Genomic DNA, 14635 nt, shown 5'->3' on the forward strand with positions numbered 1-14635 from the left:
CGGTACTTGTCCAGCACAGAGTACACCATCTCACCCAGTGATAGCTTGATTTGGTTCAATTTTTTGTGTTCATTAACAGGAAAGCATACTACTAGCAGCCAAACACATCCAAGTGTCCCTTTAAAACACACTTGGATTATCATATCAAATGTTTTATGCTTTTTTACGAGTGTAATAGTAAAACAATGTAAGATACTTAAGGAGGCCACCTTTTTTGTGTGCAATCCATGTGAAGATACCCTACTGACACGTGGCACTGTTTCACAGAACAGAGCAGCAAGCCTTTGATTTGAACTAATTAGGATAATAGGTTCAGAATGAAATAATTTATTTGATCGACATGGATTGCGGTAATAATAATAAACCTCATCACAGGGAAGCGTCTGTCGCCTGCTGGTGTTTTGGACAATGTACAAAGAGGCTTTCAAGTTCTCTTCTCAAGGAGATGCACATCCTAATGCAGCTGGTAGGTTAATACATTTGTCTTTATACTCTTTGTCTTACTTTTATCTAATTACAACAGTGATATGTGATAACTGTTAGAGAATCAAGCAACTGTCAGGAGGCGTGACCTGCGTATATATTCATGTAATGCCAGTGTTTCAGTAAAGCTTGAGCGTAATTTTGTTAGTATAGCTTAATTGAATTGTGTAAATTATTGCTTAAGTATGCACAGAAGTCAGTAATGGTCCGGCCTGTACTTTCAAAAGCTTCATGAAGTAATTTAAAAGGGACAATCTTTTTTTGATCTTGTTTTAAACTCATATTGCATTGTTGTGTAAGGGAATCCAACTAGATGAAAATATGCCTCAGCAGGTCTTCTTTGACTGTAATACAGCTGAAGGGACAGGTTTAGTCACACAAACACTAGACAAACATAACAGGTCAAAGCAGTGAGAGGGGAGACCTGTTGACACACAGAATTTAACATAGGGGAACTTGGTAATAATTTTGTTTTTAGACAAAAAAAAAGGTTTAAATTGTTTAAAAATATTTCATTACATTTTTTATTCATTTATATTCATTATTTTTAGTTTTTATATGTGGAGTGACCTTACAAAAGTAATGAGACTGTTGTGCCATATTGGGTTTGGGTCAATCATTTACAACTAGTGAAGCCCGGAAATTTTTCCCTTTTCTAATGTGCAAAGTCCAAGTGTTTGAATTTGGAGACGTCGGTTTACTCAGTTGGGCGAGACATCAAGGTAAGAGGCGATTGTTGCAGTCTGTGAAATGCAGAGTTTTTAGTCAGACCAGTTTGGGACAACACCGGGATATAAAAGAGCACTAAAGGGGCATTTTCCCAGAACCACATTTACCATAGAGAGCATAAAAACATACGTCAAAGCAAAAGGAGCGTGTTTTAAATAGCAGTAGATACTGAGGGTATCAAGTCAATTGTTGTGTTCCCCTATGGTCTCAATGGTACATCTGACATGGTAACCCAATCAAAATCACTATTAACAGGTATAAAAACATATATTCAGGGGTTTCACAGTGTAGTACATTGACAACAAAACTATAATCACCGTCTGAATAAAGCTAAGAAAAACCGGAGCACCCAGGGCTTGGAACTTTACTATATTCCAAAGATCTGTTATATTTTTGATAGCCACAACTTGCAATATTTAAAAATTTAATTCAGATAGATTTGCTTTTGCGGTGGAAAATAGTTTAAAAAAAAAGGTTTTAATTTTGATTTGGTTCACACAATAAAGGTTGATTTAAAGAAACACAGAAAATTAGATGATCTGGACAGTCTAAAGTTCCTCCTTTTTGAACAAATTATTTTGCTGCAGGACATTATTCATTCTTTTAGCTAATTTGGCATCCTGTTCCATTTGAAAACAAATAACTATCTTACATTTGTTAAACAGACAGTTGTTTTCTGTAGTAAATCCCCTAATTTGATCACCTTAATTAAAGTAGATTTTGTAAATATCAAGATTGAACGTAGCAGCTTCGTCAGTTAGCGCAGGAATGCTTTAAAGCTAATCTAATAAAATTGCATAAGGGAACCTTTAGAAAGCCACTTACCCAGTAAAAGGCTTGCATCCCCATTAAGCAAAAATTCCCCCAGACAGAAATAGATAGCAATTGATTTGGACTTCCTTGAAAATATGTGATCACTCACCCTAATTTGTGATTTGGTGAAGTCATTTGGAGGTCTCCAAATGGTGTTTTGTCACTGGTCATTTGATTGTGGATTAGATGGTCACTTTTTCTTCTAGAGGCTAATAAGCCTCATCAAGAAGTCAATAATGTACCCATTTCAGCCAACAAGAGCCCACTCCATTCAGCATGTAATGACTGCAGAAGGTGCAGTTCTACTTTTGGCTAAGGTTTTCCATCTTTTGTTATTGGTTGTGTTTTGTTTTGTTTGTTCCAATGAGGTAACACTTTATTTTACAGTACAGTACTTACAGTGTACTTAAGTGGTATTTACATGGTACTTATTGTTTAACTACTGAGTACTTCTAGGGTATTTACATGGTACTTTTATGGAATTTATTGGGTACTTACAGTGTTTTTACATGATACTTTTTATGGGACTTACTGGGTACTTACATGGCACTGTTTTGTGTCTACTCGGTACTTATATGGTACTTATTGTGTATTTATGGACAGTTAAAGAAAGTCAGCCCTATTTCCACTCAACTACATGGTACTTTCAGTAGTAAATGCTGGATATGTTCACTTGAATATTACTTGGTACTTACCCCTTAAGTACAATGAAACTGGACTTTAAAAGAAAGTCAGCCCTATTTCCACTTTATTACACAGTACTTTCACTACTAAATGCTGGGTATGTTCACTTGAATATTATTTGGTACTTACCCCCTTAAGTACAATGAAACTGGACTTTAAAAGAATACCAATACATGGTACTTTCAGTAGTAAATGCTGTGTATGTTCACGTATTACCTTCCCGTACAGTGTACATACACACTTGGTCTTCTGACCTTACCAAATGAGACAATGCTAACTTGTTGGTAAGGGTGAAGTAACTGCATTGTAAAAATATATTTTGGCCCGATTACTTCTTGTAACATGTGGTAAATTTAAAGAGAAACAAGACAGCAGTGAAAACAACAATCTTTAATATGATACACTTATGCAGCATACAAAGTGTCATCACAATGACATTTGTTTAAAGTTTTCAACAAAACAGTTAAAAAGGAGCATTTCAAAGAACCGATTTTTTTCATATTATTTATCTTTTCTTCCAGAGTTTGGTGTTGTTTCAGGAATGATTCATACTCCTTTGATTAACTCACTAGTTGTCACCCACTGTGAAAACAGTGGCCCCAGATCATCACCTTCTCCAGCCAAAGTCATTTCTGCAATTGTAGCAGTCAAATCTATTGTAGTTTTGTCTATATTACACTGGCGACATGTCAGGGTTGTGCTTTTTGTCTGTTGAAATTCCTTCAGTAGAGTTTGGTAAGGGTGGAGGACTTCTTCAGGGTTTGTAACTGCAAGAAAAATCACAATACAAGCTCAAATGAACGTAAAAAGCATAACGACTTTGATGATTCTGTATTGAGTTTGATAAATCTCTACGAGTTCTTTATTGCTTTGACTGCAATGCTTGAAATTTCCTGTTTTCACGGTGAGTGACAAACTCATGAGCTATGCTAAGGATTGCGAATCATTCCTGGAACAACACCAAACTCTGGAAAAAAAGATAAATAATATGAAAAATAATGTGTTCTTCAGAATTCTCCTTTTTACTGTACTGTTGAGAACTTTAAAGAAATGTAATTGTGATTACACTTAGTATGCTGCAGAAGTGCATCATATTAAAGATTGTTGTTTTAAATTTGCCACATGTTACAAGAAGTAATCAGGCCAGAATATGTTTTTACAATGCAGTTACTTTACCCTTACCAACAAGTTAGCATTGTCTCATTTGGTAAGGTCAGAAGACCAAGTGTGTATTTAGACTGTACGGGAAGGTAATACGTGAACATACACAGCATTTACCATGTACCATGTAGTTGAGTGGAAATAGGACTGACTTTCTTTTACAGTCCAGTTTCATTGTACTTAAGGGGTAAGTACCAAGTAATATTCAAGTGAACATACCTAGTATTTAGTAATGAAAGTACCATGTAGTTGAGTGGAAATAGGGCTGACTTTCTTTTATAGTCCAGTTTAATTGTACTTAAGGGGTAGTTTCTGTGGTAAATTCATGGTAAATACCATGAAACATACGAGTACAGACCTAAAGGTCAAGGTACTTTATTTGTACTTACCTTGTTCTTACATGTGGTAAGTACCACAAAAGACTCCTTTGCACAACATGTAAATACCCAGTAAGTATATTATAAATACCCAGTATGTACCACATAGGTATGAACTAAATAATACCACATAAATACATAATAAGTACCATATAAGTACTGAGTAGACACAAAAAAGTACCATGTAAGTACCCAGTAAGTCCCATAAAAAGTACAATGTAAACAAACTGTAAGCACCCAGTAAATTCCATAAAAAGTACCATGTAAATACCCTAGAAGTACCCAGTAGTTACACAATAAGTACCATGTAAATAACACTTTAGTACACTGTAAGTACTGTACTGTAAAAGAAAGTGTTACCCAATTGTTTTCAGTACTCTCCTTGCTTACTAATTGTTATTTGTCAAAAGAAAATATTAAACTAACTCTACATCACACTTTTCAGTGTGAATAAAAGTTATTTAAAGGGGATAGAACTTTTATTTTTCTTGCAGACCTCAATGATGTCAGAAGAAAGCAGCCAGCTTCCCTCGGAGCCCATCACTGCAATGGGAGTCATAACTTCACCCAGCAAAGCCCCAGATGGCTACTATGTTGTGAGTATATGTGCAGCTGCATCGCAATTCATGTTTCACCAACTATGTTGAATCTAAATATCCAGACTTTTCCTTTTTAATCTTTAAAGAATACAATTTAATTTGGACTAAAACTAGTTGGTAATAAAAGCTGAAAAAAACATTTAATGACATGTACGATTTTTCAAAATAGTTTCTCACAGAGTTCAGCATATCATACAATATAATACATGTTAAAATGATGAAACTTCATTTCCATCTGCAGGATATTATCGTCAGTGTTTTAGGTCACAATCATTTTACATTACAAGCCGCACCCTCCATACTTGTTAATATGTTGCCCATTATCCCATGGATCTTTTTGCTTGAAATGACCCACCCTAATTTTCTGATTAAATTGCACATTTTACTTCATAAGTGCACTGGTGGCATTCCACTTCATTCAGTAGTAACAAGTGTGGGCAAACTTGGTGTATTATAATGCTCTGTAAGGATGTTGGCAGCCTTTCTTTATTTTATTTTATTTTTTATCTTCTTCTTTTTTTGATCCAGTCAGATAATTTATTTATACAGCTTGTTTTGATGGTTGAGAGGTTTCTCTATTCTAGTTGCCCCCAGTACTGTAGAGACACCAGGGGCAAGGGTTTAATGATGTTTGTCCTGGCCCCAATCATTTCCCTTTGTCCCTATGCGTTTCTCATATTCAAGTACCACAACATTTTTTACTGTTAAAAAGAATGGCTCATGATTTAAAGTTTTGTGGGTTAGGTGTTTATTGAAACGGCTTTGTGGCTATAAAAAAAGGATACAATAAAAGAAGATTGCTTAAATCAAACAGCTCGGATCAAGCTCAGGGGCAGATCTCTCTTCCTCTTTTTCTTGCTTCCTATCTTCTTTATCTTTTTTTTTTATTTTATTTTCACCCTATGCCCCCAGTCCCTCCCTTTGCTCCCAGATCTGATCTCTTCCTGCTCCACCCTACAGAGGCAGCTTGTTCAAATCTTCCTACAGATGATAGTGGGTGGAATCACACCCACGGGCAGGAGTATAAACACACCACAGGATAGTGACAAAAAAAAAGGAAGCCCAAAAGACTTCCTCTCATTGCAGTAATGCATTAAAGTTTATGAGAAGATTATGTGCATGTGCAGGTGAATCATGCACCAACATTTTTTTTACATTTCAAAGTAAGTTAGTGAATGTGAAGAAAATCACAAACTTTGTGCAGCCAGAAACCACTGAATGTTTAATAGTCAAACAATTGTATACAAATCTTGGTTAAGAGTTACCAAAAAAAATGTATTTGACATTAAAAAGATGAAATAATAATGAAACTGTCAGTAATGGTTTTTCTGTTAATACTTTTTTTTTATAAAAATGTACAATATTCAATAAAAAAGAGAGATCTTTCAAATTTTCCTATTTTTCTTAATTTTTTTTTGTCTTTTTTGTACTAATTTATTAAGAACTACAAAAACAAACTATTCAAACAAACAATCAAATTACCTGCAATTATATGGAGAAAAGTCACAATGTGTCTGTGTCATAGACATGATCCGTGTCCGTTTTGCTCCTGTGCTCGTCAAGATATTGCCAGCCGGTTTTAACTTTATCCAAACACATTACAGAGCAAAATGTTGTGAAAGTATTGGTTGTATTTAACATTATGAACAGTTTATTTTTGTTTGTGAGTCAATCCCCACAACAGCATTGGACACGTAGCAGTGAAGTCTGTCATGACATGATGTAGCTGTGGCTTTTTTTTTTATTATATGTATTTTTTTTTAAAAACAATATGCTTCAACGCCTTTTTAATTATACAGTATTTCCATCAAGATCAAATCAGGTCAAATCAAACTTTATTTATAAAAAAAGCGCTTCTTACACATTACGCAACTCAAAGCGCTCTAACATTTAGAACAAAAACAGACAACATACGACCCCTGAACCCACGTACAATGAACACTAATAAAAGTAACTACTAAAAGAAATTTAAGGCTTAATGTTCACTTACCTGAGTTAAAGTGAATGAGTCAACCAGGAAAAGCAGAAACATGAGGGTGCAGATGTGAATCTAAATTTTACTCAGTAGAAAACAAAATGGCACCAATTAAAAATGACATGGGGCTCAGAGGAACTGGATGTCCATTGATTTTTTTTCTAAGATGCTAGTGTATCTCATGATCTCTGCCAGATGAATACTACCAGTTCTTATGAAAGCTCTGTTCACTGTAAACTGATGTCGCAGCAGACAAAAAGACAGTGAAGCTACACCTGTGCATCCTCACTTACTGCTCCTCTATCAGACTTTATCTTTTTGCAGGTGCATTTCAAGACAAGAAAAATTCCTCTATGTGTTGCTGGAATGTCAATATCTGGGTCACTTGCATGAAAGGAGAAGAGGCAATAAAGAATTGAGAAGAGGCAGTGAAACAGTAGAAAAAAATATATGGAACATCAAGGGACGGATCAAAAAACATATTCAGAGTTTTGACATTGATGAGTTCTGAGTATTTTGGCCAAGTTTTTGCAAGACCAGTTAACCTGATGTCTGTCTAAATGAATATGTTTGGGACAGCAACTGTCCTCTTGTCGCTACCACGTTTACAGCATTTTTGTTCATGCCAAAATGCCACATGATAAAATCACAACAATCATTGGAGGATGAATTGTGTTTACCTCGGTTTCCATTGGTTACCTTCTCTAACTTTTAATCAAAATTGGTTTGGTCTTTTGAGTACTGTTTGGTTCATGTGGGAGACCTGCACCTGCCCAATGGCAGACCATCCCCATTCCTTCAATCTATGCCACTAAAAAGTCTAGTTTAGCATGGGCTGTACTGTTTTTTAGTTATTCTTGTCCTTCCAAAATTTTCCCTTTGAAACCTTCCAAAACTTTTTTTTTTAATTACAAAATAAAGGCCTGATTAGCTTTTAACTGTTTGATATGGTGCACTCAGATTTCTGCACCTAAACAAGTTGTGTGTGCACAAGAAAGCACAGGTTTAGAGCGGAACAAAAACTACAGTCTCATACATTGATTACAGTCAATGTGAATGGTGGCTTAGTCCACAATTAGGACCTTGGATCTAAGGTTGTGTTCAGACTAGATACATTTGGTACGCTTAAAGAGAAACAGTGTCCGTTTCCACAAATAATCAAGAACACATTTTAAGTGGACCCAGAGTAAACAGACATGGTCTGGACCAGCAAACTTTTCCAGTCTGAATACACCCTTAATATGTCATGTTATCATCAACTGTTGCACATGTATCTGAGTTCTTTTATAATATGTAGGCTTTTTGTTTTATTTAAATATGGAAAGGACAACATTAACGGTACTTCTCACAATTTGTAATTTTTTTACCTTTTATTTCTTCTTCAAAGTTTCAGTTTTGCTGTTTTCAAAGCGTTGTTGGTGTCTTAGTTATGCCATTTTAATCCAAGTTCAGGAAACCTGTGCCGTTTTCTACGAGATAATTCCTGCAGAGCAGCAGTAGTACACTAGAAATTGAGTTGTGAGTTGTGGGCAGGAATGTTGGTGTGGAGTAAGTCCATCCCATTTCCCGTCAAGTGTTTACACTCTCTCCTGCTAGCTTACAACCCCAACCTAACATTAACGGTGCAAAAAAAATGGCGAGAAATAATGGAACTATCCAGGCGTACAGTTTTGAGCCACATGCCAGCTCAGATGGGATGTATATAAATCTAGTCAGATCAGAATGGAGGGGGAGCTTGTCTGTCGAATCTAGCTTCTGCGTCACAGCTGCAACATTACATAATGATTACATACTGATATACATTTAATTTCTTTCCAACCTTGATTTAATTGGTGTTGGGGGTAGTTATTACCCAAAAGTTTATGGAAATTTGTCTCTTGGAATTGCACTGAGTTTTATGCCAAACTAAAGGAAAGTGAAATGCAAAGTTAAAGGAAAGTGAAATGCAAAGTTGAAGGAAAGTGAAATGCAAAGTTGAAGGAAAGTGAAATGCTAACTTGAAGGAAAGTGAAATGCTAACTTGAAGGAAAGTGAAATGCTAACTTGAAGGAAAGTGAATTGCTAACTTGGAGGAAAGTGAAATGCTAACTTGAAGGAAAGTGAAATGCTAACTTGGAGGAATGCAAAATGCTTACTCTGAGGAAAGTGAATGCTAACTTAAAGGAAAGTGAATGTCAAAGAATGTGAAAGCAACAAAGTATGTGAAAGCAAACTAAAAGATGTAAAAAATAAATATTATTACTACTGCATGAGTTGTCTGACTGAAGTGAGCGACCTTGGGAGCATTTCGGGCAGGCAACTCAGGCAGGCTTTTCCCTCAGGCCACTCCCCTAGGGTGGGTCAGTTAATCAATTCACCTGTGCAGCATCCTATTTAAGTCCAGGTGTGTAAGTTGTTCATCCTTCTTTACTGCAGCACTGCTTTCTTTGCCCCACCCTCCTCCCCGGCTTCCACCTGTGAGCTTTGTTAGGGGTAGTTATTACCCAAAAGTTTATGGAAATTTGTCTCTTGGAATTGCACGGAGTTTTATGCCAAACTAAAGGAAAGTGAAATGCAGAGTTAAAGGAAAGTGAAATGCAAAGTTAAAGGAAAGTGAAATGCAAAGTTAAAGGAAAGTGAAATGCAAAGTTGAAGGAAAGTGAAAAGCAAAGTTGAAGGAAAGTGAAATGCTAACTTGAAGGAAAGTGAAATGCTAACTTTAAGGAAAGTGAACTGCTAACTTGAAGGAAAGTGAATTGCTAACTTGAAGGAAAGTGAACTGCTAACTTGAAGGAATGTGAAATGCTAACTTGGAGGAATGCAAAATGCCTACTCGGAGGAAAGTGAATGCTAACTTAAAGGAAAGTGAATGTGAAAGCAACAAAGTATGTGAAAGCAAACTAAAAGATGTAAAAAATAAATATTATGAGTTGTCTGACTGAAATGTATTTTTGGCTTCCCTGTATGAGTCATGCACTTTTTAATCTGCTGTTTGTTTGTTTTTGTATTTTAATCATTTCACAGCGTTATAGCTTTTTATTCCACGCCTATTCATGTAGCTCACTCCTGCCATTTGTATCCAGAAAAGCTCCTTACAAGTTGGCTTATTCACAAGTCCCCTAACGACATCATTCAGAGGTGGGCCTTCAGATCACTGCAAGTGGCAGTTGAACCTGTCGCTGCATTTTTAAAATCAAATGATATGACATTTTTCTGTGTCAAGGGTGTGATGTCCCTCACCGGGCTTGTGACTTCCTTTTCATTGAAGTCTATTTAACGCAGCAGCCGTATGGCAGCAGGCTTGAAAGTGTTAGAAAAGAGGCGGTGCAACTTTACACATGCTTTTCATGCTGCGGCTCAGCAGTTGGTTGTTTCACATTCAAGTAGCGTTCCATCCCTGTTGCCTGCGGCTGTGGCAGGATGATGCCTGAGGTGCCTCCTTGGAGGACTGTGCCCTCGTTACTCCTCAGCTTGACTTTGGGTTTCACAAAGCGAGCCCTTTGTTTACGCTGACAGGATGCGCTGGCTACTGACCTGGAAAAAGTGGCCAAGACGGGTTGTCTTGTAAGGAAGAGGGAGGCTGGTGATGTATAGGCTCCTTTTGGGACCTTTCATGGAAACGGCTGTTGGAGACACCCCACAATCCCTCTCCCCTCTCGTCTTCTCATCTTTTTCTCTCCCGCATCCTGCTATCTGTCTCTGCTCCCGATGCTAGCCCCTGCTCTCATCCCTTTAGTCAGTGCTGGTTTTGCATGAATCTCTCCACGCCGTGTTTCCCGCACCTAGTGACTGGGGTCATTCATCATTATTGTCAAGAGGGTAATATGTGTGGGTGGGTGCAGAGATCTATGACTTCTTCATTTAAATGAACCTCATTAGATTGACTCTTCTTTGTAAAGGATCCCTTTAGAAAATAACTCTGGCAGTTATTTGGGTGATTCTCACAGGACGGCCAATGGAACGTGACATTTCAGCCAAGCATATTTGCTGATGTGATGGTGGAGCTTTTCTATCGCAGCCTCCAGGTTATTTCGCCTTATTTTGGTCTATATTCCTTCCAGTATTTACATAAGAGTGGACGTTAAGCCTGAATTTGGGTGCCTACATGTAGTAAAATGTGATCTTATTTTTTTTTTTAAATAAAAGCCAGTACATCTTGTCCCTCAGTACAGATGTGCAGCATATGTTTACCTGTGACCTGGTTGCTTTTACCACAAAAGGTTTACCTAAATAAAGATACACTCCACTTTTACCCCAGATGTAATCTTGGCTTTACTATTCAAGCACTTCGCTTTCCTTATTAGAGCAGATACTTGTCAGGGCATCTTTAATCAGCCAGGTCCCGAGGGATGATATTTTTAGCCTCCTTTTTAGGGGGCTAAGACTTTACCCACGTAGAGCTCTAATGAGATGAAGCACAAGTGTATGCACGCGTTAATTAAAGCCAGTATGCAAAGGAAGAAGCACAAGCAGCACGCCCATGGCATACATACATTAACTTTATTCCACCTCATGGATGTTTTTTTGTCTCCTTGTTTCTTTTCCTTTTTTTTTTTTTTAACGTAGGTTGCACAAACAACAGATGGTGGTGACGCCGACCTGTGGAAGGACGGCTTATTCAAATCCAAGGTCACCCGTTACCTGTGTTTCTCCAAAGAAATAGTAAGCATGACTGCAAACTTTTCTTGTTGCTTATGTCTGTTCCACTAATTCCACACTGTTTAGTTCTCCAGCATCTCTTAGTTCACTTCTCAACTTCCAGGATTCGATGCACTTTGATCAGCAGAAGTCTCACGTATGAGAAACAACACTGCACTGGCGCTGGAGTTTAAAATATTTCACAGTGTTTTTGCACGCATATCCCAGTTGAAAAATACTATGGAGACATATTCTTCTTGTTGTATGCTCTCTGGAGGACACCATTTATGTTTATTCATGACATAACAATGAGCTGTATTTTAACTACTCCTTTTTATTCAATTCGCACTGTCCCTGTGGATAAAAATTGTTGCCAGCCAGTGATTCTTGAAAGCTCATGTGCATAATATGTTTGAATATGGATATTTAACATTGCACAAAAAAAAAACATCACTTTCAGATTGTTTGGGCTAAATATAGAATTCCCAATTTGAGCAGCCATGATTCCACTGGGGCCAAAATGCTCTTTGCATTCTATTCCTCATGATGCTGTTGAGTCATTTTTAGACTCTTTGCCTGTCTGGAGCACACAGTTGATGTGTATCTTGGCTGTCAGCTGCTCTGTGGCCATAAATACACCTGCTTGCATTGCCAGAGTCATCCACCTGTCCAGCCTCTGCTCATACTATTGCCTCACTAATAATTAAGTTTTCCTGGCTTCCAGGTGCACAATACAGGCTGAATTGTCAACAAAACCTGTTTTTTTCTTTATTACTGCTTTGCATCAGCTTCACTTTCAGAACTTAATCAAGTCACATTTTTCCCCCCAATATGTCCTCTAGAAGCCAGTGAGCATCAGCAGCCTCTTACATGAGCACAATTTGGAAGATAGCATACAAATAGCCTCTTCCTACTTGCTGTGTATTATCTTAAAATATGTGTCCTTATTGTTTTAGAAGCTTTGACACAAATAAAACATGACAGAGCCATCAACAAAGGCTATTTTGTCTGCCAGTCATTGGAACTCCCACTGTAATTGTCCATGACAAAAACAGATTCTGTAAAATTAGCCCCTGAATTATGTGTGTGGGGGGGGCGTAAATAGTTTGTGATTTATCATACTCTAGGTTGAAGGTAGATGGTCTTTTTTTGTCAGGTTGAGATGGAAAAAAAATCTAGAAAAAGGCAAACAACAAGCACACACACTCACAAAGAGGGGTTCATGCATAGTAATAACATTCATCCATATTCTTCCTTATGTTACTATAAAAACTATGAATAAAAATGCCTCTAATGGCAATGACACTCGGGCAACAGTATTAGTGTAACCAAGGGTGCTTCAGGTCATGCCTGGCTCCCTCCATTCTTTACTGCCGCTGTGTTTTATTGCAATTTATTATGGCAAAAAATGAAACTGTAATGGGAGGTTGAGGGGAGTCGTGCTTGAAAATGTCAACTACACAGTCCCTGATTACTTTTAACTAGTCCCATTCTGTTGATCAGAACGCCTCCACTGTCTCCCATGAGGCCACAGCTTCTCACCAAAATGATTAGGCAGTCACAGATTCCTCTCATTTTTAATGGAAGCTGTTAGAGAGTGGCCACTGGAACTACTTAGTCCTCAGAGATTTCCTTTCGCTTTACCCTTATTTTTTCCTCTTCTCGTCTTAAGAACATATTCTCACACTTTTGAATTTCTTGTCTTTCAGAGGCCAGAAGTTGTTGTGGATATAAAGCTAATTGACAGCAAGGATCCATTACCGGAGTTCTTCACGGCTATGCCAGAAACAATTGACACAAGTAAATAAACAATCAGCTGCGGGTGCAGGCCCACTTCTCTCCTTTTTTTTTTTTTTTCGCCCACTCTGACCAGCTTCTATACAGAGGTCCTTAGGGGCAGCTTTTCTTGAGATAGTGAATGTTTTATGGGTGCAGGTTAGCTTAATTTATGGCAGACAGTGGGAATAAAATAAACATTTTGCCCTGGAGGTAAAAGAGAAGAGAATCATGACTCATTGTTTATCTGAGCTGGTGCTTGGCTTTTCTTTATGAGGGTCTTATTTATTTATGTATTTATTTGGGGAGAGGACCAGTAGATGGGGGTTATCTAATATTAATGAAATGCATTCCCCTGATGCTTTGGCGCTTTTTGAGTGCTATGTATTTCCCTCTTGCTATCCATGCCTTGGAAATGTAATAATATTTTGGTGTGGGAAGTGAGGACAGCTTGTTTATTATTTTTATTATCATTGCATTTACACTGCACTTTCTGGTGTTGCTGGGGAAATAAATGAGCAAGGCACGATGCAATATAAGCAGGCAAAGGAATGCTTTTTTGCCAGAATGAAGAAAAGAGATTATGCTTTGTTTGGTCGTGTTGTAATTTCATGTTTTATTACTTCATGTGTATCCTTCTTTAATATATATATGTGACAGTATGTATGGGTTTTCTTTGTGAATATCAAGTTTAAATCCCAGTTGTACACAACATCTGATTAAGGACTCACTTGCTTTTGTGGTTTTATTCACTAAAATGATAAAAGTGATAATAACAGCCATGAATTTTGCAGTTATCCAGTGTCCACTAATTTATTTTCTGTGAGCACAGTTATTTAGAAAATCCTATTGTTCGTCGCTTTTGCTTGAAATTTAAGATGGTTAATATATAACAGATGGATGATGGAAAGGGAGGGTGGGCTTACTCTGTGCCGACGGTCTTAACCCAGAACTCAGAGGCAAATTTCTAATGTAGTGTAGAAACTCTGTTTTTTTTTTTTTTTGGCTAAAAACGACATAATCATAATTTAAAGATCACTGGGAACACTTTTACAATAGATAAAAAGATGATCTGACTTTAACAGATTAAAGATGTCTCTAGGTGTTTTTTTTTTTTTTTTTTTTTGTGAAAGCCCAAAGGAAAAAGAACAGAATAGGCACCCACCTCCTGCTTCCTGGCTCCTTCGCATGTGTTTCTCCCATCAGAGGAAGCTGCCATGAGGAAGAGGAGGTTGTGTGTGAAAATGATGCCTCGTGAGGCTGCGGAAAGGGCTATATATGACATACAAATCACCGCCAAATCTAAGTACCAGGTGGTGAACTACACCTGTATAGGGTAAGTGCAAAACACGGGGAACTGCAGAAAGTCAGAATCTTTGGTAGTTTTTTGTCAGACATCATAAGCAGCTCTTTCATTATTT

At 37.4% G+C, this 14635-nt stretch overlaps 1 protein-coding gene across 1 annotated transcript in view; it reads left to right on the forward strand.

Moving 5' to 3' along the window:
- Positions 1–1150: 1150 nt before the first annotated feature.
- LOC101164318 (multivesicular body subunit 12B) overlaps positions 1151–14635 on the forward strand; it is a 42175-nt gene continuing 28690 nt past the window's right edge. Inside the window, exons 1-5 of the mRNA XM_023958624.1 lie at positions 1151–1205; positions 4742–4843; positions 11367–11462; positions 13148–13238; positions 14421–14550. Coding sequence (XP_023814392.1) covers positions 4748–4843; positions 11367–11462; positions 13148–13238; positions 14421–14550 — 413 coding nt within the window. The 5' untranslated portion in view covers positions 1151–1205; positions 4742–4747. The remainder of the gene's footprint in view (positions 1206–4741; positions 4844–11366; positions 11463–13147; positions 13239–14420; positions 14551–14635) is intronic.

This window comes from Oryzias latipes, chromosome 9 (assembly GCF_002234675.1).
Source record: "Oryzias latipes chromosome 9, ASM223467v1".
NCBI lineage: Eukaryota > Metazoa > Chordata > Actinopteri > Beloniformes > Adrianichthyidae > Oryzias > Oryzias latipes.